Source organism: Ochotona curzoniae, unplaced genomic scaffold (assembly GCF_017591425.1).
Source record: "Ochotona curzoniae isolate NIBS_2020 unplaced genomic scaffold, NIBS_Ocur_1.0 contig_3520, whole genome shotgun sequence".
NCBI lineage: Eukaryota > Metazoa > Chordata > Mammalia > Lagomorpha > Ochotonidae > Ochotona > Ochotona curzoniae.
In genome coordinates this window covers 3,407,514-3,434,673 of record NW_024465894.1, presented here as the reverse complement: position 1 = coordinate 3,434,673, position 27,160 = coordinate 3,407,514, and the positions used below count along the sequence as shown (strand labels likewise).

The 27,160-nt window shown below is 55.1% G+C and overlaps 1 protein-coding gene across 3 annotated transcripts in view; it reads right to left on the bottom strand.

Annotated features, from left to right (window-relative positions):
* Positions 1-2,209: 2,209 nt before the first annotated feature.
* ATP9A (ATPase phospholipid transporting 9A (putative)) overlaps positions 2,210-27,160 on the bottom strand; it is a 95,177-nt gene continuing 70,226 nt past the window's right edge. For 2 of the 3 annotated variants that reach the window (XM_040981298.1, XM_040981300.1), the window contains exons 16-28: positions 24,014-24,106; positions 23,382-23,465; positions 21,722-21,892; positions 20,420-20,518; positions 19,311-19,400; positions 19,069-19,213; positions 18,573-18,637; positions 15,075-15,230; positions 12,636-12,700; positions 11,720-11,828; positions 10,908-10,965; positions 9,663-9,866; positions 5,938-7,165 (exon numbers count right to left, since the gene is read on the bottom strand). In XM_040981298.1, the coding sequence (XP_040837232.1) occupies positions 7,029-7,165; positions 9,663-9,866; positions 10,908-10,965; positions 11,720-11,828; positions 12,636-12,700; positions 15,075-15,230; positions 18,573-18,637; positions 19,069-19,213; positions 19,311-19,400; positions 20,420-20,518; positions 21,722-21,892; positions 23,382-23,465; positions 24,014-24,106 (1,476 nt within the window). In that variant the 3' untranslated portion in view covers positions 5,938-7,028. Of the gene's footprint in view, positions 2,224-5,937; positions 7,166-9,662; positions 9,867-10,907; positions 10,966-11,719; positions 11,829-12,635; positions 12,701-15,074; positions 15,231-18,572; positions 18,638-19,068; positions 19,214-19,310; positions 19,401-20,419; positions 20,519-21,721; positions 21,893-23,381; positions 23,466-24,013; positions 24,107-27,160 lie in introns of those variants that run through there. The other variant, XM_040981299.1, reaches the window with a different exon arrangement.

Sequence of the window (27,160 nt, the reverse complement as noted above, 5' to 3'; positions counted from 1 at the left end):
AACTGAAGGAAAACATGAGCAAATACTAGCTGCTCCTCACCACACACACCTGCTTTTATTTTATTTTTATTTTTATTGTAAAGTCAGATATACAAAGGAGAGGAAGATCTTCTGTCTGATGATTCACTCCCCAAGTGAGCGCAACAGCCAGAGCTGAGCTGATCCAAATCCAGGATCCAGGAACTTCCTCTGGGTCTCCCATGCAGGTGCAGGGTCCCAAGGCTTTGGGCCATCCTGCACTGCTTTCCCAGGCCACAAGCAGGGAGCTGGATGGGAAGTGGAGCCACTGGAATTAGAACCTGTGCCCGTATGGGATTCCAGCACATTAAAGGTGAGGACTTTAGCCACTAGGCTGCCATGCCAAGCCCCACCTGTTTTTCTTACAGATGCTAAACTTTGTCAAAATATTGCTGGGTTTATATAGACCCAATAAAACACAAAATGCAGTTCTTGTCACGTCTCACAAAATTGGACAGCACGGGCTTGAACACCACATCCCGAGAGTGGGCAGCCAGGCCCCGTGGGCTAAGCAAACACACAGCTCTGGCCTGGCATCGGGTACAGGTGTGGGGCCAAGCAGACTCCACACACGATCGGCGTCCTGAGGTTCGGTGGTGGGGGGCCAGAGGGGGGATATGTCCACATCTGGCAGAAGGCAAGCGCCCGTGTACAACGCAATGGTAGTGGTGATGGCTGGGGTGGGACCCCAGGGCACACAGCGTTCCCTCCACTAAAACTTCACATGAAAACTGATCTGGGATCACGCATCCTCCAAAAATCTGCTGGTCCCCAAGAGCTCCCGTTATCCCCCGTGACCACAGCCACATGGAGAATGAAACTCAATCCTACAGAAAGAGCTTTTTTTTTTTTTTAACATTATGCAATGTTTGGGTGAAAAAAAAAAACAGGGCTGGGAGAGATATCAGGGAAAAAAGTCTCATCTTTTCCCCAGTGTTGAGCTATTTTAAGCTTTTAATGATATATTTCACCATCCCTTCATGGAGCGGGGAGAGAGAGAGAGAGAGAGAGAGAGAGAGAGAGAGAGAGAGAGAGAGAGAGAGAGAGAGAGTTGGGGGGGAGGAGACACGAAGGCGGGGCTGTCCTGTTATGTAACCCATTTCAGGGAGGAAATCAGCAAGTCCTGAATGAATTCTGTTACTGTGCTGACTGCTGGAAAGTTTGCAGTTCTATTTTGAGGTGAGCAAGCCCATCATTTATAGACCTCCTCACAAATACCACAGCCGTTCACGTCACCCCGCAGCTTCCACAACAAAAACAGGTAAGAGACCTGCGGCCTCAGAACATGGGGTCTCAAGAGGAAAAAAAAAAAAAGACCTCATTAGCCTCCTCAGGCAGTTGCCAATTATTCAAAAATGTAAATATCCAAGAGCAAATAAATATTCATCTCCCACACCCTCCTCCCCTCGCGGCTTGGCGTTTTTAAACTAAGTCCAGCAAAATATTCTGCTCAACATGAAAAGAAACGTCTGTTTTCCACAGAGCCCTTGGCCATGAAATCATTTCTGGAAGCTATGAAAGCAACGTCTTCAGGCCGAGGGCAGCTGCGCAGGCCAGGGTGCTGGCTGAAAACAGGAAACCTACCATCACACAGTCCTCAAGGGCCCCCTAGTGGGCCAGACAGGAACAAGGTCATGACACCCACAGCACCCAGGTGGAAGCAAAGTGTGGCTAGCTCAGTGGCCCTGAGGCCCCACCCCTGCCCTCAGCCCCCCACTCCTCATTTCCCACCACCTACCCCTGCGCAGGGAGATCAGGCCAACCACTATTGACTGGCATATTGAGAGCCACGAAGGGGCAACCAGAAGCCCACACTGCAATGTGCCAGACAGTAAACCTGCAGTCCTACTGGCTGCCCACCTGAGCAAACCTGCAGTCCTACTGGCTGCCCACCTCATTCCCCCAGGCACAGCGGAGGATGCTGCACTGGAGCCCCTGTGCCAATGAAAACAACTGGGACACTGGCAGGTTTATCATCTGTCAACTGTGGCTCGCTGGACATTTGGGGTCTAGTTCTTCTTGGCTGTAGGGTCACTCTGTGCATTGCTGCCCCAACACTGGCCTTCACCCGCTGCATGACGGGAGCATGCCTGCTGCAAGACCCCAAAACATCTGCAGATGCTGCCACGTGTGCCCACAAGAGCAAATCCACAGCTGGGGTAAATGAATAAAACATGATCTGCTTTCTACACTGCAGCTTAGAAACTTTTTTTTTTTTTGCCTAAAACATGACTGCAGTTTTCATTCTTCTATCTCTCGATTATATAAAAAGGACGGGTGGCAGCATTACGGTGCAGCACGTTCAGCCTCACTCTGCATCGCCAGCATCGCCTACGACATCTGGTTTGAGTCCCAGCTACTCCACTTCCAGCTCCCTGCTAATACTCCTGGGAAGGTTTAAGAAGATGTCAAAAGTAGGTGTCTGCCACCCGCGTGGGAGGCCAGCACAGAGCCCAAGCCTCCTGGTTTTGGTCCAACCCAGCCCCAGTCACTGCAGCCGATGGGGGAATGAGACAGCAGATGGAAGATCTCTTAAAAACAGAGACGAGACGGCACCGTTTTCAAGGACTACGGTATAAATACGACAGAGCCTGCGCTTTCTGCCTCTCTCCATCTCTCTAACACGCACTTCTTGAAATTCTTGATCACTCTCGAGAGTAAAAAATACCTGGTGTTGATTTGGGTTTCACTTTCTGCTTCTTGTTCTTCTGATGGAAGACATGTTCTTTGCATTTTACATACTGCACGGCCGACACGACGCGGAGGAAGTGAACCCCAGGTTGTCACCTGTTTCCATGCAAATTCCAATGAGCCCCCAAGGCAGAAGGAACACAAGCTTTATTGGGCACAACAACAGGCCACGCCGGCAAACAAGGACAGTGGGATCCTCAGAACACAAGCGCTCACATGCGGGCCGTCGCAGGCTGGAGCTGCTGTTACAGAAAAGCAAACGGTCCCAGAGCTTCCCTCGGCCACACAGCACATCCCGGGGCAGGTGTGCAAGCAACCGCTGATGAACGAATCACAGATCCCAAACAAGCTCCCGGTCAACTGCACCCCAACAAAATCACAATGTATGCACACATCACCTCTCCCACCCCCTGCAAACATCTGAAACACAGCGTTCACGAACATGGCCCAGCCTGCACCGCCGACTGTGCTGACGGAAAGGACAGACAGGTGACGTGGCTTTGGCACGAACGGAAATAACAACAAAAGCTGCACATCAAAAGAAAGAGGGGAGACATCAAATCTGCTGTATTTGCAAAACTTGTCGAGCATTTTTAAAACAAAAACAGACCTGGGAGTAGAGGAGTATTTCTTCAACAAACTCTCAATGACTTGAAAAAAGTTTGGGGAACATGGGATTGAAATCTAAGTTTACTTTGGTGCAATGAAAAGTGGGAGGTCGGTATCTATGCATAGTTTTTTCACCATATGCATTTTCATTATCTTCTTGCAATCTTGGTGTGCATACACTTCAATCTTTTTTTTTTTTTTGCACTGAAATAAACTTATCTTTTAATTTGGTTTCCCATGGACATTTTGAAGCACGCTCACGCACGTGCACACACACACACACACACACACACACACACACACACTTTAAATACACAAAATGACTTAAGGGTAAAGTAGCTGATAGATGGCTCCTTCAAAGAGGAAAAACTGTGTAATGTTCATTTGCAATTCCCAAGGGGTTTAAAACACTGCCTACAGAAGCAGGAGTGTGTTTGCCCCAGCAAAAACAAGACAGCATCCACACACAGTCTGGGAAAAAGCAACAGGCATTCAATTGCCGATTTCCAATAAACACAAAATGTAAAACACATTAAAAAGTGTCGTTAATGCCGACATCCCGGCGCAATGAACTACGCTGCCACTTGTGGCCACCAGCATCTCGAATCGCAGTGTTGGTTGGAGCCCCAATTGCTCCACTTCTCATCCAGCTCCCTGCTACTATGCCTGGGAAAGCAACAGCAGATCACCCAAAAACTCACGGCACATTTTCTTAGAAAGTTGGAGGAGAAAAAAAAAATTGGGCAGATCCCGCTCTGTGCACACACACTCAGCTGATGCAAGAGAGACACCCACAGCAAGGAGACAGGAACGGAGGCGTCGGCAGGCGGCCGTGCTCCCAGCGAGGGCGGGGTGGGGACTGCGCGAGGAACAGCTGCCCCCGCAGTGCTGCCCCACCCGCACCAGCTCCTTGAGCTCAAACCGGCTGCCACAGGCTCGCATCACAGTCGCTGTGTCACTTGTGTTCTTAGCACGTCCTTCCCAGATGAGTGACCCCCCAAAATCCTAATGAATCTGGGGACCCAGGGAGGTTCCTGCAGAACAGTTGAGGTCTTGTGTTCACTTACGATTCCCCCAAAAAACTAAGAGAACCTCCCAATCTCTCCCTGCCCCTTCATGGCTATTGTGGTCTCTCTGGAGAGCTTTCTCCCTCTGCTGCACGGTACCTCTTGGCAGTCTATTTTGCCATTCTCCCCAGTTAGAGCTGGAAAGCAAGGAAAAGGCTGAGAGATCCTCTGTTACCCCAAGAAGCTCACTGGCAAAAGGGCACTAAGAGAGACCCAGCACAGTAGCCTAGTAGCAAAAGTCCTTGCCTTGCATGCACCAGGATCCCATATGGGTGCTACTTCATGGGCCTGCTTCCCATCCAGCTCCCTGCTTGTGGCCTGGGAAAGCAGTAGAGGACGGCCCAAAGCCTTGGGACCCTGCACCTTACGTGGGAGACCTGGAGGAAGTTCCTGGCTCCTGGCTTAGGATCAGCTCAGTTTCGGCTGTTGCAGCCACTCGGGGAGTGATTCAGTGGATGGAAGATCTTCCTCTCTGTCTCGCCTCCTCTCTGTAAATCTGACTTTACAATAAAATAAAACCTTTTTTTTTTTTTTGTTAAAAAAAAAGGCACTAACATTATTTGGGGGCAAAAAAAGAATAAAATAAAATCCATGCATGGATTTTTTTTTACTAATTTGCATTTTCTCATGAACTTTTTAAAAGATCTTTCTGATCTGCTGGGAATATCTATAACTTCGTAACGAACAGCACCTGTGACCCACCTGCAGCGCCATCGCCTGCGCTGTGCCCAGTGCCAGGTGCCAGGGGTCTCCAAGTCAGAGCAGAACCACCCTTCAAGACCTCCAAGCTCATAGGCTGACATCCAAGAAAGACAGATGCGACGTTTTCCTCCGCTGCCTTGGAAACCACGTAGCATCTCTCGGACTGGCCCAGCCTCGCTGCAGCAGGGGACACGAGCAAGCGTCTGCTCCGTGCAGCCTCCCCATGTCTCCGCAGACCTCTCGGGTCCAGGTGACTGAATCAGACACACGAGACACTGCACAGCGGCGCGATCTTCAAGTACCAGGGCACTTCAAAAAAAGTTAATGGGAAAGCAGCAGAGGTCTATGCTGGTGCCAAGACATTTCAAAATAAAGGCAGTTTTTTCTACAACAGGCGTTCTCCGCAAACTTTTCAGAGCGCTCGGAGACACGGTATGAAGAGTCTCTTTTGCGGTGCCTGCAGCTTGCTGTTACCTCGCGAGGTTTTGAAAGGGCAAAACACAAGAGCACATTAAGGGTGCTCTGCCAGCCAGGGGCTCTCCGAGAGCAAGTTTCCCCAAGGGTGGGCAGTGTCATGATCAGGTGGCAGCTTACAACTCTCCCACATACACAAGCATTCGGCGCATTCATAAAGAACATAATCACGGGTCCAAATTACCAGCCACACTCAGCTCCCCAAGACCCAGCGACTGAACCCTCCATGGCACACACTTGTGGCTCCTGCAACAACTAACTTGGAAAGCCAAGCATGCCTTGCCCTGCCCCATCCAGGGCTTGCCAATGCCCTTCCTCTGAAACAAGTAGCTCCAGCCCAACAGAAAACACGCACACACACACACAACAAACACACACACGCAGCCAACCCTGGTGGGGAGGAACCCCAACTCCGGGCCACCTTTCAGCCGAGCGCCCCTGGAAAGCCGCAGGCAGTGGGAGAGATCCCAGCCCCCAGGCTCCAGCCTGAGCCCCTGGGGCCCCGGGCTCTTGGCTTTGAGAGTCACTAATCATGATGGCGCAGTGTGGCGTGTGACGCCTCTGCCTTTGTCAGTTCATCCTCAGTAATTCCTCCTAACAGGAAACAGATTTCTGTGCTGCGGCAGGGCCCGGCTCCCTGACCTCTCCACTGTGCACGCGGAGGAGCTGAGTCACATTTGCCATGTTGTCTAAAGAATTAGCAGAGTCTCTTATCACACCGTCAACACATTTCAAAGCGTGGTGGCCCGTTTCCTGCTGCAGACGCAAGCAGCTGTCCTCGCTACCAGGTCCCTACAAAGCATGATCACACTTCTGAAATCCTTTTATGAGGTGGCAGGGGAGGCGACTTCCAGTGCTGGGGCCGCTGGCTCGAGGGCACGGCGCCCTTGTTCTTCAGCTCCATTTTTCGGGATCCTGGGACCACGGCACGGTGGCGAGTCGGCATCTCCAATTGCACACGACTGTGAGGGTCACCTCTGCTCAATGTCCATGTCTTGCTTTCCCCCAAAACCCACACAAGAGCATTCTCTTTTTCAGATTATCGCTTTGTAAGAGGGAGAAAAACTTAAAATGGAATCTGCACATATTAGACTGTTAAAAATAAAAACAAGCTGTCTACAACCTTTCAACTAGATAGAAACTTTTATCACATGACAACAAATTCAAGTCATAAAGAAGCCCGCACAGTGACCCATCACAGTCTCCCGGCTGAGCCCCCGCCATGGTGTTTTCACATTTATTCGCTGATCATCTGGGGGTGCTGGCAGTGGGGGTGGGGCACCCGTCAGGAGCCTCCCTGTTTACAGGGTGCCAGGCCCTTGTCAGTGCAGAGCCCCAGCACACCAAAAAACTGCACGTGTCAGCAATCACTGCAAAACCAACAGAGGGGCGGGAACGGGAGCAGAACTTGAACTCGAGCCATCCAGGAAGCACGGAGACCATGGTCCCCTCTGCTGAGTGCCCAGGCTAGGACGTGAGCTTTGAGTAGCTGGGCGGGGAGAACCGCCTCCGCAGGTACTTGAGGACGTAGAGGGGGAGACAGCTGACCAGCGTGATGACAGACACCTTCCACAGGAATGACAGCGTGGCTATGAAGTACACATCTGTAAGCAGACAGGCACAGCGGTGAGCAGAGCACCGGGTCCAGGCAGGCGCACGCCATCAGCACCCACAACAGAAAGCCTTTGCTCCATCTGGGGCCAGTGTGCTGGGGATCCGGCATCACTTCCCTCCCTCCACGCACTCTTAAAGGGACAGGCTGGGGGCAGGCGCGTGGGCACACACACGTACCCCCGTCACTCTGCCTGCTTCTGTGCCTTCCTGTCACACAGGCAAACAGTGTCAGGGTGGGACAGGGCGGGAGAGAGGGGCTGGTTAAGGGAGTTTGTGATTTTCAATCTGAATGCTGGAATCGCTCTCCCTCTAAGCCCTACTCAGCAAGCCAAGGCAGATGCCAGCTTCCCAGAAACCCTCCCTGGTTCTTGGTGTAGGCCCCAGGAAGCCTGGAACTGGAGTGGAGGCCTGGGCACCCCGTTTTTGCTGCAGAGAGTAAACCTCAGAATTTCCAGGTGCTGTTGAGATGGGCGGGGGGGCAGCTTGTGGCAGCAGCAGCCAGGGCCATGTGGCTGCAGCTGGTGCCCGCTTCCCAGACCCAAAGCAGGATCCTGTCACAGGCAACTTGAGCTTCCTGGGCAGAGCCATACCCCTATGTGCCACTCTAGCCCAAGCCTTGGAGCACAAAGTAGAAGACTGGGGACAAGTGTGAACTGCTGAAAAGTGTGATTCCACTTTGCCCTGGAATCATCCCCCACCCTGCCCAAATGCCCACAACACCTGGGGCTAGATCACACCACAGCTGGGGGCTTACAAGCCCATCTGGGTCTACCATATGGGTGGGAAGGATTCAAGCATCCCAGCCAGCGCCACCTGTTGCTTCCCAGGATGGCAACAAGCAGAAAGCAGAGAACACGTACTCGAACCAGGCACTGACAGGGGACACCATCTCAAGCAGAGGCTTAACTCTCTGAGCAACAACAGTGTCTCCTCCACGCTGACCCAGTGTATTATATATGCACTTGTACTTCAAACGTGGAAGGAGCAGGGAACAGTTACAGCCAGTGAGAACGCAGTGCCCAAACAGCAGGGTCCAGCCACCCAGCTATGCCACAGCCCTGCCCTTGAACCCCTGGGTTCCCACAGGGAGCTGGTGGGTAAGAGGTCCACCCAGAACCATGAGCAGACACTAAGCCAGGCAGTCTTCTCCCACCCCCAGTGGCCAGGTCCCCCAACCCTGCAGCCTTCTCTGCCCCTAGAAGTCAGGTCCCCAATCCTGCAGCCCTCCCCAGCTTCCAGGACCCCCAGCCTATGGCCTCCCCTGTCCCCTAGCTGCCAGATGCCCCCACCCCAAAGCCTCCCCAGCCCCCAGCAGTCAGGTCCCCTAATCTCATGGCCTCATCCTGACCACTTCCTATCTGCCAGGTCCCCAACCCCGCAACCTCCCCTTGCCCCCATCTGCCAGGTCCCCATCCCCACAGCCTCCCTTTGCCCCCATCTGCCAGATCTCCAACCCCATAGCTTCCCCTTGCCCCCATCTGCCAGGTCCCCAACCCCACAGTCTCCCCTTGCCCCCATCTGCCAGGTCCCCATCCCCACAGCCTCCCTTTGCCCCCATCTGCCAGATCTCCAACCCCATAGCTTCCCCTTGCCCCCATCTGCCAGGTCCCCAACCCCACAGTCTCCCCTTGCCCCCATCTGCCAGGTCCCCATCCCCACAGCCTCCCTTTGCCCCCATCTGCCAGGTCCCCAACCCCACAGCCTCCCCTTGCCCCCATCTGCCAGATCTCCAACCCCATAGCTTCCCCTTGCCCCCATCTGCCAGGTCCCCAACCCCACAGCCTCCCCTTACCCCCATCTGCCAGGTCCCCAACCCCACAGCCTCCCCTTGCCCCCATCTGCCAGATTCCCCCACGCCATGACCTACCCTGGCCCTAGCTACCAGATATTTCCACCCCATGATCTCCCCTGCCCCCAGCTGTCAGGCCCCCAACCAGCTGCCAGGGCCCTCCCTGACCCCCTGGCTTCCCCCACTCCCAAGATGCCACCTCCCTCCATCCCCAGCTTAAAGCAGAATTAGAACTGCTCTGTGGAAGAAGAGGTGGACAAAGCTTTGTTTAAGCAAAGCTGGCTGGGGCTAACGGTACAAGCAATGGTTGCAGCAACACTGCATTTGAAACGCTGATATCCCATATGGGTGCCAGTTCAAGTCTCTGCTGCTCCATTTCTGATCCAGCTCCCTGCTATTGCACCTGGGAAATCAGCAGATGGCTCAAGTGCTTGGGGTCCCTGCCATCCATGTGGGGGCCCAGGTGGAGCCCCAGGCTCCTGGCTTCAGCCTGGGCCTGCCTTGTGACTCTGGGAAGTGAGCCAACAGATGAAACAGTTCTCTGTTACTCTGCCTTTCACATAAATCAATTAAAATCTTAAAAAAAAAAATAAAAAAGGGACTTGGGGCAGTCCAGTGCCCGGAGCTGCTGGACCAAGAGCCTGGGGGACAGCACGGAGGAGGCCCAGGCCATTGGGGCTTCCCCGTGGGGGTCTCACCGATGAACTCGTGAAGGAACACCAGGGAGGCAATGTAGCAGGCGAGGCTGAGCAGCTCGGCCACGGTCATGAGCCAGTGCCACGTCTGGATGGTGAGCGCCACCATGAGCAGCTCGGTGAGGATGAGCGACGTGAAGGAGATGGCCACAATATGCACGAACTCCGACTCGAAGAGCAGCAGCGCCCCGTACATGATGGTGCTCCCTGCCAAGGCCAGAGGAAGGTGACGCGTGGCCCCAGCTGCCCACCCACCCACGGGTCGCCACCCGCCGCTGCCTCTATCAGCATTCAGACACAAAACCCATCACTCATTACAGGCGAGCGGCACCTTGTGGCACCTGGGGATTTCCTTTTGACCTTGTGGAAGAACTAGACTAGGAAGGTCAAGCAGGCAGAGGGTATGAGTGGGGAAAGCCATGTGTCAACATCATTGACAAAGGGCCCCAGTCGGCTCCCCGCCACCTCCAGGACCTCTCAGAAGCAAACTCCTGAAGGTGCCACAGGCAGCCAGGGTGCAAGGTAAAAAGCCCCAGGGAAGGTAACTCCCCAGGGCTGCCCACATGTGTCACGGTCACCAGGGTGACCAGAGAGGAACAAATGGAGCCTCAGCGGCTACAACCTGACAATGCAGAGAATGGCTCAGCAGGGCCAGGGGCACGGCAGCCCTGGGACGCTCCCCGGCGGGCCCTCTCAGAGCGGCAGCTGCCTTTCATAAGCAGGGTTGAAGATGGAGGTGGCGCTGGTTATTACCAATTCCAAGCAGGGGCTGCATATTTTTAAGCCAGATGCCTGTAACACACTCTGATGGACTTCTCAGAAACATTCAGAAGAAGAATTCCTGATAACACTTTGCTGCCAATAAACGTGATGTTCTTTAAACACTGCGCAGCCACCGCCTCGCACACACAGGCTTGCAGTGAGCTGACACCTTATCTCCCACGCCTGTGCCCTGACCGCAACCCAGCCTGGGAGGTCAGGTGAGCAGCGTCCATGCTGGACTCAGTTCTCAGGGCAGGGATGCCTGACCTCTGTCAGCCACGCTTGTCCTTGGACCCCATGACCTCGCTGAGCAGACAGCACCTGCACACACCCGCCTCTCCCTGTTCCCCATGAGTGCTGTCGGCCAGGCGGCCCGGCTTCCATGGGACACAGCGTCCCCTCCCTGACGCTCACGTTCTCTGGGGGAAAGGGACTCCAGGGGCCCACGCTAGAGACAAGCTGGCCGATGGCTCCGCCCCTCCTTACCTTGGTAGATGCTGATTAAAACCCATATTAAGAAAGTCTTGTAGGACAACGGCCGCCCCTGAATGAGAGAGAGATCAGAGTGAGTCCCGCTCCTGCCCCGTTCCCGGCCCTGTCGACCCCATGTGGCTCTCATCCCCAGTGGCTCCCACGGGCGACTGCTGCAGAAATCTGTTTTTTTAAGCAAAATGATATTAGATGGGAGTAACAAGACAAAGGACATTACAGAGACATGTTCACCACACATGCTGTCAGAAGTGAGTACAAGACATCCAGGAGGGGCTCGAGGGACTGTGACACGGAACTCGCCAGGGCTTTGGAGAAGCTGTCCCCTGGCTCTTTCCCACTTACGTGACTGCAGCGTTTGCCACTCTAGATGTACATTTACTGCAGTTTTAACATAAAATACGGAGCCCTGTGTTGTGGAGCAGTATGTTAAGTCACTGCTCGAGATGCTGGCATCCCCTGTAGGTGCTGGTTCCTTTTTGGATGCTTTATTTCCAATCCAGACCCTGACACTGAACCTGGGAGAGCAGCAGAGGATGGCCCAAGCGCTTGGGTCCCTCCATCCATGTGGGAGACCTGGAAGAAGCTCCTGATTTTGGCCCAGTCCTGGCCACTGTGGCTATTTGGGAAGTAAACCAGCAAACAAAACATCTCTCTTTTTTCAAATACACAAATCTTTCGAATGAAAAAAATATATATTAAAAAAACACCCCCACCCCTTCCCCATACAGTATAAAGCCAGCAGCTGCAGTTTATTCACATCAGACACAAGCAGAGAGGATGGGGGCAGCGACAGCAGTGAATCCCACCTTGAGGAGGTCCTTGTAGAGTTCGGGGTAGAGCATGGCAACTTCAGACTTGACATCTTTGTCCAGGACCAGGGAGAACACGGGAAACATAGTGTAGATGGTGGAGTACCTGGGGTACGGAGATTGCCAGGGGTCAGAGCCACCCAGGGCTCTGGAATCCAGTGCCCACCACACCCCTCCTCCCACCTGTCTGCTAAGTGCTTCTCCTGGGCCAGGGCTGGCTGCCTGGCCTGGAGCCTCAGGGGAAAAAACTGGGTGACCACACTTGCCTCAGAATCTTGTGTGCCAAGTGTGAGTAGTTCCCCAGAAAACTGAGTACCCTTGACAGCACTGCCAGCAATGCCAAGGAGACCCCACAGGCAGTACGGGTGGCCAAGGAGAAGGTGTTCCAGTGAGTACCCGCAGGTGGGGAGGGCCAATCACGGCAACACCCGGAGGAGGGGGCACAGCCCGGCGATGGCTGGAGGCTGGAGTGGGGCTGTCGAGTCCGATAGTGATGAGGCTAGAGTGGCTGAGGATGAGGTCCACAGTTACAGGGAATGCTTAACTATATCCTGGTATGTTCTCCCCTCGGCAAGGCCCCAACAAAGGCAGCGCAGCCATGCTTCCCAGTACCCACAGCAGGACAGCGCACAGGGCTCAGCAGCGACCAAGAGGACGCCTTCAGACCCCTTGTCCTTTCCTAAAGACCCTGGTGGTGTTTATGAATCTCCTCGCTTGCTGTTGTGGTCTCGCTGGGGCAGGTAAGGGTGGAGACCACACGTGTGAGCCTTCTCCTCCTGCCCAGCTGGGGGTGCGGCAGCACTGTACCACTGGGCCTGGCCTGCCCTGGGCCCCCACGCGGGGTCCCTGCTCTCTTGGGTGGCACTCACCAGAGGTTCTGTAAAACATCTCTCTCTGGCCGGGCTCTCCTTACCCGATGATGAGGAATCCTTGGTAGAGAGGAACAGAGGCGAAGTAAAACACGGAGGAGAAGACGGCCTGCACCAAGGGGAGAGAGAGGGTGTCAGTGGGGGCCGTGATGGTGACAGTGGCTGGCACTCTCACGCCAGTCCTTCCCACAGCACCCCCGGGAAGGCAGCTGTGGCCACCACACCCACTACACAGCCGAGGATCCTGAGGCGGCACTGTGAGGGGTTGTATCCTGGCCAAGAACGCACAGCAGCCAGGTGACAGAGCCAGGAGTCCCCCCAGCCTGATCCACCTCCAGCGTCCACACTCAGCCCCTTTCCACCCCCTCCCGGGGACACTGAGCTCCACAGGACCATCCTAAGCCCAGCGGGGACCCAAGTAGACAATCAGGGACAGCCTGAGGACCAGACATGGCATCCTGGGCACCTGTGGTGGGAGGGGAGGGCTGAGGCCAGGAGAAGCCTGCAGAACACAGGAGCTGCCCAGCCCATGAGCATCACCGGCCAGGGAACGCCGCCTCCCCCGTCAGTGACGGGAGTCACAGGCAGGCTGCCCGCTCATGTGCTTCCGTGTTTCTGCCTAAGCCCCCGGGAGTCCCCTTCCTCTACAAGGCCTGTGCTGGCTTGGCAGTAAGGCCTTCATCCTTGCCTTGCCAGAGCACCCGGGTACAGGGAGTGTGGGAACAGCGGGTTAGGCTGCACCGCTAATGCACATCCCATTTTCAAGTCCCCACTCCTCTGCTTCCCATCCAGCTCCCTGCTGACACGTCCTGGGAGGTGGCAGATGATGGCACAGGTGCCATAGATGGAAGGTGGCTTTTTCTCTGTCGTTCTCCCAAGAACATAAATATCTAGAAAAGGCTTCCCACTAAGAAAAAAAGCACTTGGAGGAAATAAGAACACTGAGTCCACATCTACCTAGGTCCAGGGCACTAGTTCTCCCACAGCCCCTTCTGGCACAGCAGATAGGGGAGACGGTTGGTCCCCAGCAAACAAACAGAGTCTGCCCAGAGGGCTTCCTGGAGTCGGCACCAACGGGAGTGTCATCTGGCACTATAGAAGCCAGCTCTCGCCAGCCTTCCTTTTGTTTATGTGCCCAGGATGGGTGGATCATCTCCTGTGATTAAAGCCATGGCATTGCCCAGTTCAACTGATGAATTAGCATAAATTAAAAGTACAGATGCAGGCTGAGGAACCACACCAGCTGTTTGGTTTTGGCTGATTTTGATGAAAATCACTGAAAGATTCCTCTACACACAAACACAATAGATCCCTCACCATCAAACTGCCGCAGGGGGCCTGGAGGAAGCCTGCGTGGGGCAGGTCTGTGTAATGCCATCCAGCTCACTGCGCTGGGCAGACGGCATTTCTCATGAGATTCAACGCTGTTCCCAGAAGTAAAACACTGCCACATTTTTATGCTTGTCCTGGGCAACTTCCATTAATCCTGGGGAGGATGCTTTAAGCACAGATGTCTCAGAAAAATGCTGGTTTTGAAGTTATGGCTGAGCACAAGGTGACACATATCACCATACTGGAGGTAGAAACACTGAGACCTAGAGTGGTCAAGCGACCTGCTCCGGTAAGGAGATGTGGGTTCCAGGACGCACCTCGGCCGAGTGCTTACCCCTTGACGGGGGCTGCTGGCACCCCGGGGGCACGGGGATGGGAATGGGCAGTAGCCTTTTCAGCAGCCAGTATGTCTCTTGACCCGCCTCTGGCCGCCTTGCTAACACACATTGAACCGCTACAACCTGATGACCAAGAAGAGGGAACGTGGCAAAACCCTTCACTCACTCTAGACTCCCTTGGTGAACAACCACGATGGTGCCAAGATGCTGCCTACTTCCCAGGGTACTAACAGTCTCAATGACCAAGGCCAACTCTGCAGGGGCCGATGGCTGACCCAGGCCTTGGACTGTACATGGTGCATGGTGCAAGTTATGGTGGCCTCAGTAGGCAACCCCCTGCAGGAGGGGATGCTGGCCTGGTTGGGGTCCACCTGCCCAACAGACCAGGGGACACTACACAGACTCTCCCTAACACAGCCTCAGCCTCTGCATCTGTAAAATGGGCTCAGGCTACCGTCAGGATTGTGGGGACACTGAGGCCAAGGCCTAGGGAAAATACTCTCACGCTGTGGTTTTTTCTGTTGGCCTCTGCCTGTGTGTTCGTGAGAACCAGTGCTGCGGTATTTCCCGGACGCCTAACAAGCCAGTTACAACTCAGCCTCAGCCACTCTCATCCCACACTGCACCCACTCCACACTAAAGACCACTGCTGCTGCTCATGTCAACTCTACACAGACAGAGGCGGGGCTGGGCACCGAGGGGGATGCAACATGCCCAAGGGCTACCAGCTGAAAGCAAACGTCAATGTCGGCTGGGTTTCCAGGATAACCCAGAGCCCTGCACAGCTGGCAGAGGGGCCAGCTGCTCACCCACCTGCATGGTGCTGATGCACAGGCTCCTGTGAATCACGAACTGGCTGAGGGCCGCCGACCGCTTGTAGCTGTTCCGGCCATGCACCATGAGCAAGCGGCCAAGATGCTTGAACTGTGTGATGGAGAAGTCGGCCGCCAGCGAAGCCTGTTTCCCCTCCTGTAATGTGACAAAACGGGACGCCGTCAGAAGACCGAGAGGTCAGGCGGGGCCAACATGTTTCCCTTTAATTGAAAAAGTAAGACACTCTAAGATCTTTGAAGAACTTCAGCACAGAGGATCTTTGGTTTCAAGTTCTGTGCTGTTGGTGGTCCGAGCCCAAATTTGATTAAAAAGGAGGAATCTACTTAAATAAAAAACAGATAGTTATAATTTGGAGGTCAAATGAGTCTGCTATTAAGCCCTGGGGGTTCAACCATCCTATAATGTGTGTCAGAAGAATGATTCCAAATCAGAGAGATGTAACTTTCAGGCCTTCTACCAGAGAAGAGGAGAAAACAGCCCCATATAGGCCTCTGACAACACTCCACGGAATATTCCCGAACACGCAGCTCTGTGCGTTGATCCAAGCAGGGAGAAGTTCCCGGGCAGCCCCATGATGGATCCCTTCCTTGGAACAGTACACAATGGAAGGCAGTAATGAAACAGGCACACATGAGAGGACCCATAGGACAACCTGAGTGATGGCTGTGCTGGGACACAGCAGGGAGAACACAGATGCCCCATCCCGGTCCTCTTCCCGAAGCAAGAGTCAGAGTCACCTCTGCCTGGCTGGCAGCACCCATGGGACACTCTGTGACCATCCCCAAGGCTCCACAAACGCCAATGTCATGAATAACGGCTCCCACCATCCTGGTCCCAAAGGATGCAGAAATGTGTTTCACATTACAGAAGATTAAAGAGACCCGGAAACACACGCACACACACAGCCTGGGCTCTGGAGCTCTTCTCAGACTGTAAAGCCATTCTGGGGGACAACTGGGACAGTGACTACGCAGCCCACAGAATCACTGTGTGAATGCTACAGTCAGGAGGTGACACGGCTGCTTGGCTGATGTACAATGAGAGCTCCAAGCTGAAGGTTTCTTATTTCTTATTTCTTGAGTTGATCTGTGTGTATTTGAACGGCAAAGTTAGAGAGAAAGTGAGAGAGAGGTGTCTCCATCTGCTAGTTTGCTCCCCAGATGGCTGCAGTGCCTGGGGTTCAGCCAGGTGACAGGAACTTCATCCAGGTCTCCCCCATGGGTAGTAGAACCCAAGCCAGTTTCCCCTGTCTTCCAGGCACATTAGCAGGGAGCTGGGTTTGGAAGTGGAGCAGCTGGAACTTGAACGGATGTGCCTATGGGATGCTGGGGCTGCATGTGGCAGCTCCACTCACTGCCCCACGAGGCCGCCCCCTGCTGACAGGTTTAGGTCTAACACATCATCACCTTTGCAATTCACTTTCTGAAAGTGTAAATGTTAGGAACAGTAAACCCACACGAAGGGCAGGTGAACGGCCATTGCTTCACTCTACCTGTTCCTAAGGAATGTCATTTTCCAAAATCGAGAGTCGCAGGAAGGGCGAGAAGTGACGGCTGTGGGAACGTGTTACGGCACAGAGGGTTTGGCTGCCACTTGGACGCCTCCATCCTGTCCCAGCCACCCAGCTGCTTATGCAGCTTCCTACTGAAGGACCCGGGAAGGCAGAAGACGCAGTCACCAATGGCTGGGCCCCTGCCGCCGTGGAGGGAGACACACTCGGAGTTCCCGGCTCCTGGTGTTGGCCTGGCTGGACTCCAGGTGTTGGCAGGTACTCGGGGAGTGAACCAGCAAATGGAGGCTCTGTGTCCTTGAAGTGGAAACACACACTACCTTCCAACGTGAGGGATGGCTGTGCATGGACAAAGTCCAGACACACCGGAATGGAGCAAGCAGCACATCACAAGGCGGAGTGTGCTTTAAGTGGAGTGAATCATTGAAAGGAAGATATTTTTCTCTGTCTCTCCTTCTCCCTGTATATATCTGACTTTGCAATAAAAATAAATCTTTAAAAAAATAAAGTTTATACAGCAAAATGCTATATATACGCATGTGCACTCCTAACAAGTGTGCTCACACCCACAACCAATACAACACACAGACAACACCGTGGAAGAACGGCCCACATTCCTAGTTTGTGGTTGTCTTGAAGAAAGAAAGTATATACTTTATTTCTAAACTGTTTCCATTTTCTAAAGTAAGCACTTTCCCATTCTAAAAGAACAATCAGAATACTTTAGTAGAGGGAGAATTTTTAGAAGATTTATCTGTCTTATTCAAAGGCAGAGCTACAGAGAGACGAGAGGACGAGAGAGATCCTCCATCCGCTGGTTCACACCCCAGATGGCTGTAATGGCCAGTTGAGCCAATCCAGAGCCAGGAGCCAGGAGTCAGGAACTCTACCCGGGTCCCCCATGTGGGTGCAAGGACCCAAGCACCTGGGCTATCTTCTGCTTTCCCAGGCACATGAGCAGGGGACTGAACTGGGATACCAGCATGGCAGTTGGCACTTTAACACATCGTGGGCACAATGCCAGCCTCAGGGGCTGGTGGAAATGTCTTAATGGTCGGTATATAAGAGCTGCAGAGAATTCGCTGAAACTCCAGCGTGCTTCCTAACGCCTCTCCAGGGATCGAGGCAGACTTCACGGGTTAATGTCTCACCCACCCATCATGCCACTCGGCAACTTCACCAAACTGGCATCTGGCTGCGGACCAGACAGCCAGATACGGTGGGAAAGGAACAAGGAAAACATCCAAGGGTAGACACATTCATGGAGATACACGACAAAACTTGCAAGAGTAGTTCAGTGGTGCTGAGGCAGGGGGGCCTCGGTACTCCCGCATCTCATATGAGCACTGGTTCAAGTCCTGGCTCCTTCTCTTCCAATGCAGCTTGATGCTAAGGCGCCTGCCAAGGCAGTGAACATGCCTCAGATGCTTGGGCATCTGCCACATATGTGGGAGACCAGGATGGAGTTCCAGGCTCCTGGTTTATGCCCAGCACTTTCTTGACAGTTGCGGCCATTTGGAAAGTAAACAAGCAAGATGGAAGGTATGTGTGCGTGTGTGTGTGTGTGTCTCCCCCCTTCTCTCTGCCACTCAGTCTTTCAAATACATGAACAGCAACTGCACCTCCCACTGTGTCTGAGGAAGGAAGAAGCCAGGCCATGTTCTCCCACACCCCAACATCAGCGTGTCCAACATCCCCAAGCTTCCACCGACCCAGGCAACCACCACCAAGATGCTCCAAGTGCACTTGCTGTGCTCCAAGAAGACAGTCACAAGAAACGGGTTCTGGCAAGCAAATCAGCATCGTCTGCCTGTGAGCAACCTTGGGATGGGCCCTGACACCAAGTGACAGGCGACCTTGATGCACGTGGTTATTCTCCTCTGGAAGCTGCCCGCATCCCGAGGCTGGGTGGGTGGGGGACAGGCCCGTGGTGGGCGGGGCTGAGCAGGCAGAGGGGAGGAGCTCACCTTGCCTTCCACGCCCACACCGCAGTCGGACTCCTGGATCATGCTGACGTCATTGCCCCCGTCACCTGCGGGCCAGCAGAGAAGAGAGGTGGCTGTGCCACATGTCCCAGGGCACAGCGGTCCCCAGACCCTGCTCTGGCTGGGCACCTGCCGAGGGCCTGTCCCCTAGCCCAAAATGCCCAGGTAGGGCTGCCGAGCACCAGAGGCCACTCTCCAAGGGTCACTGTGCCCCAATGCCAGGTGGGCATGTTAGGTGTGACGCTGCTAGGGGACCCTCACCCCTGCTTACTTGCTCTCTCAAAGGGAAACACTAAAAACAGAAGCAGCTAAAATCTGTGGGAACGAAAAATGACCCGAGACAGCCCACCTGGGGGATTTCACGATAGGATGGGCGGCCAACACTAATTACACTTTCATAAGGAACCCCAGGTCCCTGCGGGGAGGGCCAGCAGCAAGGGCCCGGGCACTCACTCACCTGCCGCTTGGGACCACTTACCTACGGCACAGGTGAGCTTTCCGGTGCGTTCCTGCAGCAGCCGCACAATCTGGGCTTTCTGGGTGGGGGCGCAGCGGCAGCAGACCACGGCCGGGCACTGGCAGGCAAGCTCCATGAACTCATACTCATAGTACTTGAGGCAAACCTGGGGAGGGGTGGCGGGTCAGCCACAGTCCCTCCCCAGCTCAGCCCAGTCTGATATCCAACGGCCATGTGAGGCTCCCATGAGGCCCTGCACGCACCTCCAGGGAGTCCCCAGAGATGACCAGGGCACAGTCATGCTTCCGGCGGAAGGCATTCAGCTCCAGGTGGGCTTCGCCTCGGTTGGTCACCTGGAAGGGGAAGTGACGAGACGACGGCATAGTAAACAGAGGCTCTCCAGTGTGATGTCAGTGGCCACCCAGCCAAAGGCCCTGCCCTGGCCCCAGCTGTGATGATCCTGAGCAACGGGGGGACCTGGACGCCAGCCATCAGCCCACAAGCCCCGCGGGACTGACAAGCACAGGCCACCGTGTGCTGAGTGCTGGGTGCAGATCTTCCCACTGCAAGTTGCACGGGGAGGGGACTGTATTCTACATTTGAGCACTTTATTGCACTGCTTTGTCAAGAGCTTGCCATGAGGATGCCATGGTATAGCAGGCTAAGTCTCCACCTATGGCACCAGCCTCCCATACGGGTGCCTGTTCATGTCCTGGCTATTCCACTTGGGATCCAGCTCCCTGCCAATGCATCTGGGAACACAGCAAAGATGGCCCAAGTGCTTGGTTCCCTGCAGCTATGTGGGAGACAGAAGAGCGTCCCAGCTGCTGGCTTCCGCCTGGCCCAGCTCTGGCCATTGCAGCTGTCTGGGCGTGAACTAACACGTGGGAGCTCGATCTCTCTCTCTCCTTCCCTTTGTAACTGTCTTTCAATTAAAAGTTAATAAATCTTAAAATAAAGAGCTTGCCACTAGAGCAGCCAGTTTCTCACTAGCCGCCCAATCCCCCTCCTTCCAAAAGGGAGCCAGACAGGCTGCAATTTCCTTCATCTCCAGGGCCTTGGCTGCGGAAAGTCTTGTGTACTGCTTCCCATGCAAGAAGTGACCTACGAGGGCCAGGGGGCAGTAGTTCTCAAAGGGACCATGACGCTCCGAAACAGTGAGAGAACAGCACTGGCCCAGGGCCCAAGCCAGGAGCTCCCAACCACCCCAGAACATGCCTGCGCCAGCCTCACCACATGATCCCGCCCAAACTAACGCGGACCTCCATCTGTCCCACCCCAGGTGCTGTGTGCCGCCTCCTCCCAGCTCTGGGGGTCCCTGAAGGCGACGAGGCTCCAGGGTAGACACGGGCCCGTGCGTAGGTGGCTTTACCAGCCGGAAGACATGAATGTCCTGGTTTCTGGTCACCAGGTGGGCGTTCTTTGCTGTGCATGTGGCAGTCTCCAGCTTGTCCCCGGTCAGCATCCAAACCTGAAACCCAAGAGGCCCTGTGCGTTAAGTTTTAGAGGTGGGGCTGTTGCCTGCATTGGCTGCTGTGTCCCCAAGAACATGGGGGTGAGCCTGACGTGTTCCAGTCACCTCCTAGGATTCACAGGGTCTTCCCGACCCCTCAGAAAACACGGCAGGTCCTGGGATTCGGGGACCCCTAGAAGCCACTGCTGGTGGCCGGCTATGATGCTGCGACACTTTGAGAAGCAGCCCTGATCAAGCTCTGACCTGGGGGGGTTCATAACCCTCCTCCTAGGGATTCCTCTCACAGCAGCCAACAGTCTGAAAGAAGAGGACGCCCAGGGATGGAGGGGTCACGCAGCATCCCATGGGAAAACATGACAGTGACATCACAGCCTCTCTACATGACCGCATGCTCATGACAGCTGCTCCTAGGGTTAACTCTGCCCACGAGGTGTGACAGGAGCAGTGCCAGGGCCCACATGCCCTGAGCCAGGTCATGTCTCTGCCACGGGCCCAGAGAAGACAGGGGACGTGCCCAAAGCCACACAGCCCACCCTGTCCTGGCCAGGCCCCAGATCGGAGTCTGCAGAGAATGCTCATGATGGAAAAGCTCTGTGCAGACTTCAAGACATCTTACATCAAAATAAACAGCTTTAATTCTACTTTCCCACACGCTCTGTGCAGGCGCCTCAGTTCTCCTTTCATTAACTGTTCTGTTCCCACAGTTCCCAGCAGGGACGAGTCCTGAAGGCTGAACAGAGAGGGGCATCAGAGAGGCATGGCCACACCCAGCTCCAGGGACTTCCTGAAGGGCTGGATGCCCGTGCCAGGGGCGGGCCCAGGCCTTGGCAGGAGCCCCAGCCAACACTTCTCTGCGTTTCTTGAGGCTGCCTGGTGTTAGGTCGCCCCCTCCTGGCTGCTGCAGGAGTTCCCTCGTGGCCCACAGCAGTGGTGCCCAAAAGGCATTCGGGGTGGTGTGCAAAGCTTGCAGTTACTGTGAGAACAGAACTCAGCTCAACTGGGAGGCCCAGGACCGGTGTGCTTTTGGGGGGCTGCTGGTGTTGGACCTAGCATGGTCCATGCAGGATGGGGTGTAGTGCCTCCTAGATAGGCCAGGTGGCCCTGTCGGGCTCCTCTGACTGCTGCTCTACCATGAGGGTGGCGATGGCGCGGTGTGGAGCTCGTACTGCATGGTGGCCCAAACTAACAAGCGATGCCTACCTTGATGCCAGCATTCCTCAGGGTCTCCAGGGTGGGCCGCACGTCGGCTTGCAGCTGGTCCTCCACCCCGGTCAAGCACAGCAGCTCCATCTCCATCTCCAGGCTTTCGATCACCGTGGCCACCTTGAGCGAGCGGTCGTGCACACTCAGCTTGGCTTGCACATAGCGGGCCTGGGCACAGGGCGACGAGTCAGGGCTAAGGAGGGGCGCAGGTAGAACCCCAGAGGGTACGGCACACCTTGCCTCCTCCCCAGACAGGAAGAGGATCTGGGCTCAGCCCGTAGGAGGGCCCCGGGCCTCCCCCAACCATCCCTGCAGCCAATATACCCACCTGCTCTCTGTTCTTTCCAGGACCCTCATGGGCTTCCTGTATGTCCCTAACCCTCTTCCTGCCACCATGGAGGGCACAGGTCTCACTCCAAGAGCCAAAATTCAGCAGCCACTTCGGCACCTTCAGCCAACAAGTTTCCCTCACCCTGGCCTTTCTTCTCTCTGTTCCCTGCCCCCAGCATGTTAGCAAAAATCGGCAAGAAAATCCACACCCACTTATTCACAGGCACGTTCACACCCCAGGCTCTGAAACACAAGGGCAGGCGGTGGGCAGGGTGGGGAGCTAGGAGGGCTCCCCAGAAGTGGCTCCACCAAGAACAGAAGCATGGCAAGGAGACAGGCTCCGCCCAAGGTCTCCAGGGCAACAAGGTCAGGCCTGCACAAGCCCCTCCCTGGGCCCCAGCCCCTTCCCTGCATGCTAGCCAAGACCCAAAGATGACCAGGACCCTCCCCTCCGGCCCTAGAGCCCTGCACCAGTGCAAACAAGTCAGCACTGCAACCCAAGTGCCACACTTTCTGCAACTTAAAGACATCAGGGCTCCAAGGGGCGATTTGCACCACATTTTCCAGAACGTGCAGCAGCTGCCAGGAGCCATCCCAGGCCTGCAGGTGGAAATGCAAGCCAGAAGGATGAAGGTGTGGCCCTCAAAAGGATTTCTTCCTATAAGAGTGCCATGGAGACCCCTGCCTGGGGCCCCACCATCCCCTCTGAGTTCTGGCTCCACTTCAAGGCCCAGCTGCTCTACCTCCGATCCAGGCCCCTGCTAATATGCCTGGGAAGGCAGCAGAAGACGGCCCGTGTAACTGGACCCTTGCGTCCATATGGGAGACCTGGCTGGAGTTCCAAGTTCCTGGCTTCTACCAGGCCCAGCTCTGGTCATGGAGGTCATCTGGGGAAGGGAGATTTCTCTGTAACTCTGCCTTTCAAACTAAATAAATCTTTAAAAGCCAGATTTCAGACAGGTGAGGCCTAGGATGAAATTTTTAAAAAAGAAAGGAAGATAAATATAAGCAAGAGTTGTAAAGACAACGAAGAAAGTTAAATGAGATGATAGAAGGAAACGGGGGCAGGGAGGAGGGGAGTGTCAGGCAATCCAGGAAAACTTCCTGGAGGAGCTGGTGTCGCAGCTGAGACCTAACGGGAGAGAGATGCCCGCCAGCCTCTGTGCAGAACACTCCAAGCAGATGACAGCAAGTGCAGCCGCTGCGCAACAGCAGGGAAGCAGGCAGGCTTGGAAAGGCCCTCGGAAGGTGAGGGAGGAGCGGCAGGTGAGGGGACGCCGCTGGCTGGGACTGTGGAAGTGGGCAGGGCAGGCCGCGGGCAGCTTACCTCGAAGTCCTGGTACTGCTCCTCTGCCAGAGACTTCTTGGCTACCACGAGCACTCGCAGCCCTTCCCGGGCCATGTTGCCACACTGTGAGACAGACTGGGGTCAGCGGGGAGCCCCCGGGCCCCAGCTCCGAGAGCAACTGGACAAGGAGGTGGCTGCATCCCTTCTGAGGGGACAGGGAGAACAGCCAACTGGCAAGGGGTTTTCCCCTCAAGCACCCTTTCCCGAAGCGTGGGCGCTGATGGGCATCCCCCAACAGCTGCAGGAGGCTCCACTCAAACAGGAGCTGTGGTTCGGGGAAGAAGGGGGAAGGGCAAGGCTGAGCATGTGTCCCCATAAATCTCCCATCAGCAGTCATTGAGGAGTGGCTGCTTCCCCCATGCCCTTGGCAAACACCTGTCAGGGTGTGTGGCATGCACAGGGTGCCGTGCCAGGCTCAGACCCAGCCTGCTTCCTTTCTTGGTGCCCCCTGCCCAGCCCCTTGGAGGTGTGTGGGTTTGTGAACCCCCAATTGGCACTCCGGGGTCACTGAACATGAACCACATACTTCCTGCCCCATGTCTTCCACCAGGCCCAGGATGGCCTCTGCAGGCCATGCCACCAGGCCTGACCTGCTCCGGTGTCTCACTCACCTCTTCCTCCAGCCAGTCATTGTATTGCACGATGCCCGCCATGACAACATCCGCCCCCTTCATGTAAAACGTAATCTCGCCCGTCGACTCATCCTGGGGAGGGAAGCCAGAGGAGGCACTGAGAGGCCGCAGGGAGCACTTCCCCCGCTCTGAGCATCAAGTGTCCGAGGCTGACAGGCACTCACACTCTCTCACTTGGCCAAAGACAAAAAGCAAGGGACGATCGTGGGCTGGGCAAAGGTCACAACAGAGTCCAAGAAAACACTAGTTTGGAAAACTATCAAATGACGAAAAAGCAGGATCTCGGGGAGTTGGCACGTGCTTTTGCAAAACAATGCTTATCCCAGCTGCTTCGGATCCCTCTGCTGTAAGATGATTTTAAACCTAAGGGTCAGGAGCCCCAGCGACGCCAACCTGTGGGGCACCCAGAGCCAGGGAGGATGAGCAACAGAATCCGGAGGGCTGAACCTTGGCCCCACCCGCATCCAGATGCACCTGCAGCTCCGTGCTGGGGGCCATCCCTTGCCTGCCTGAGGCCTGCGCTCCGGATACCAGCAGCACCCACAAGCACCCACCAGAAACATCTCCAGACACCAGCAAACAGCCACTGTTCAGAGAACAGTCCTTTGAGAACCACAGGCCTGGGTAACTCTGGGCTCCGTGGCTACCTGAGGGCTCACCTAGAGACCAGGCCACCCAGATGCCCTGAGGCTTTGTAATGTCTCTGCGACAGCACCTACTGCCTGGCCCAGCACAAGCCCCAGCTGCATGCACTTGGATGAGTTGCTTCTCTTAACCTCAGTTTCCTCATCTGTAAAATGGGCAGACCAACAAGTCCTACCAGCTGTAGCTGAGATAATTCTCATTGAGCCCAGGGTCAGACCCCCTCACAAAGCACTCTCAGGGATGCAACACCTGCTGGAATCAGAGCTGACTTCTGCAGTCCTCGGTGATATTGGACACGGAGACCAAGTCTTAGCCCAGATTCTTAAGGCTAGAGGGGAGAGGGGCAGGTCTGGTCCCCCAGGAGACAGCCAGCACTAAAACTGGCACAGCTTGTGATTTGGCGTTGGCATGTATTAGGCAGAGGCTAGAGATGCAGGGAAACCCTTCCACAGTGGCACCACTACATACCAGGTGCCCATCTGGTCCCAAACACCAACAATGCCAAGGGTGAGCGACCAAGGCTCTGAAGATGGACGGAACAGGGCCTTGTCACTCCCCCCTGTTTTTCCTTGAGGAGGTGGGGGCAGCAGAGAGGCACGTGGAGACAGCTGGGCCAGCAGCACCTGGTCCCGCGCTCTGCAACCCCAGGAGCCCCAAGCAGTGCCTAGACAAACACTGACGGCGACTGAGGGCTCTCATTCACCTTCATGGTCATTTCCTCGTGCCCTCTAGCCCCAGGCAGGCTCGAGAACAGCGTGCCCACAGCCTCCCACACACTCCCAGGCACTCTCACTCTCCAATGAGTCCCCACTCTGCTGGCCTGGGATTCATGCCAAGGACAACCGTGGGGTCTGCACAGGAAAGCATCGGGGGCCTTTTCCCTCTCTGGTGGGACGCCATGGCGGTAGGAAGGAACGCCCCCGCCAGCTTCCTGCACCATGCAGCCGGTCTAGGCGAGCTCCACCGTCTCCACCAATGTAAACACAGGGTCCGCTATCTCCTCCTCTGAGTCACTTCCTCCCACCAAGTTCATCCCAACTTTACTTTGCTCCCATCTCATGGCCCGAATGCACTATCAGGTCACTGGGTCGGCTGTTGGTGCTGCGTTGTTCAGGAGCCACATCGTGCCCACTGTGGCCTGCGCCTGGCACCTGAGTGGAGGCCTCTTTGATACCAACAATGACGAAGCGATGATCTATCCCACCAGCCCAACTCCATCATCCACATGGGGGAGGCGAAAGGCGGCAGAATATTTCACACACAACAAAAGCACACGGGCATCCTTGGAAAGACAGGCATATAAACCCCCAAAGAAGCTGGCTGTTCCCCTGGCTTAGCTAATCTCTTACTAGCCAGAGATCCACGCAGTACACAGGCTGCCTTGTGGTGCTAGGAGGGGCTGTCAGCTACTGTGCCTGACCGCATGGGAGCAGATGGCAGGGGCTACAGTGCAATGGCTGCCAAGCCAGGCTAGGGAAGCCTCCAGCCTGAGCTGTCATCTTTTCGCATCATCTACATGTACCAATCACAATGGCTGTGTTCTTGCAATGGGGAGATGCAGGGGCGCCTGGATGGGAAGGTGGCGTGTGCTGTCTACTTCTCCTCAGAGGGCTGGTCCCAGGAACCTGGTGATGATTCAGCTCTCAAATGACCTCAGTGGAGACCACGGTTCTTGAACTTGAAAAACGCAATGGCTGGAACAAACTTGATTCCAGAGGAGATAATGACTGTCATTTCCCGGGAAACAGCCGCCCCCAGGATTGAAGCTGCTGGCCATTAGCAATAGGCTGGGCTCATGACGTGGCATGGAAGCCCTGGTTCAGGCCGGAGTGGACCATGTTGAGGGGGCAGACTCAGAAAGCACCTGTCAGCATGTGAGACAGACAAACCACTCAAGCCAGGCTGTTGCAAAGTGAGTTCCCATTGGGCCTCACTGGGCCATCCAGCTGCTGTGGCCACTTGGCAAGTGACGCAGTGGATGGAAGATCTTTCTCTCTGTATCTCCTTCTTTCTGTAAATCTGTCTTTCCAGTAAAAATTTAATAAATCTCAAAAAAAAAGACAATCCAATTACAAACCAGGCAAAGTCCTCTGAGAGCCAGTCCTCCCAGGAAAGAGCACAACAATCCTTGGACGCACCACTGTCAGTGATGGGGAAATGAAAACACAAACCCAATGACATGCCACTTCCTAACCAGGGGCCAACTACAAACCAGCGGGGAGGAACAGGCAGTGGCCAGGATGCGGGGATGCTGGCGCTGTTATGCAGGGCTGGGAGGGGGAGGCATGGAGTGGTGCAGCCATGTGCAGTGAGTGGTCTGGAGGGATCCAGGAGCAGGGGACGGACCCAGCATGGCTCATCCCTAAAGAACTACAAACAGAACCACAGATGCTATGTGCCCCTGCTCCCACAGCGCTAGTCACAGCGGCCGACCCAGGAACAAGAACCCACGGATGAAGGGACAAGTTGAACAAGGCACAT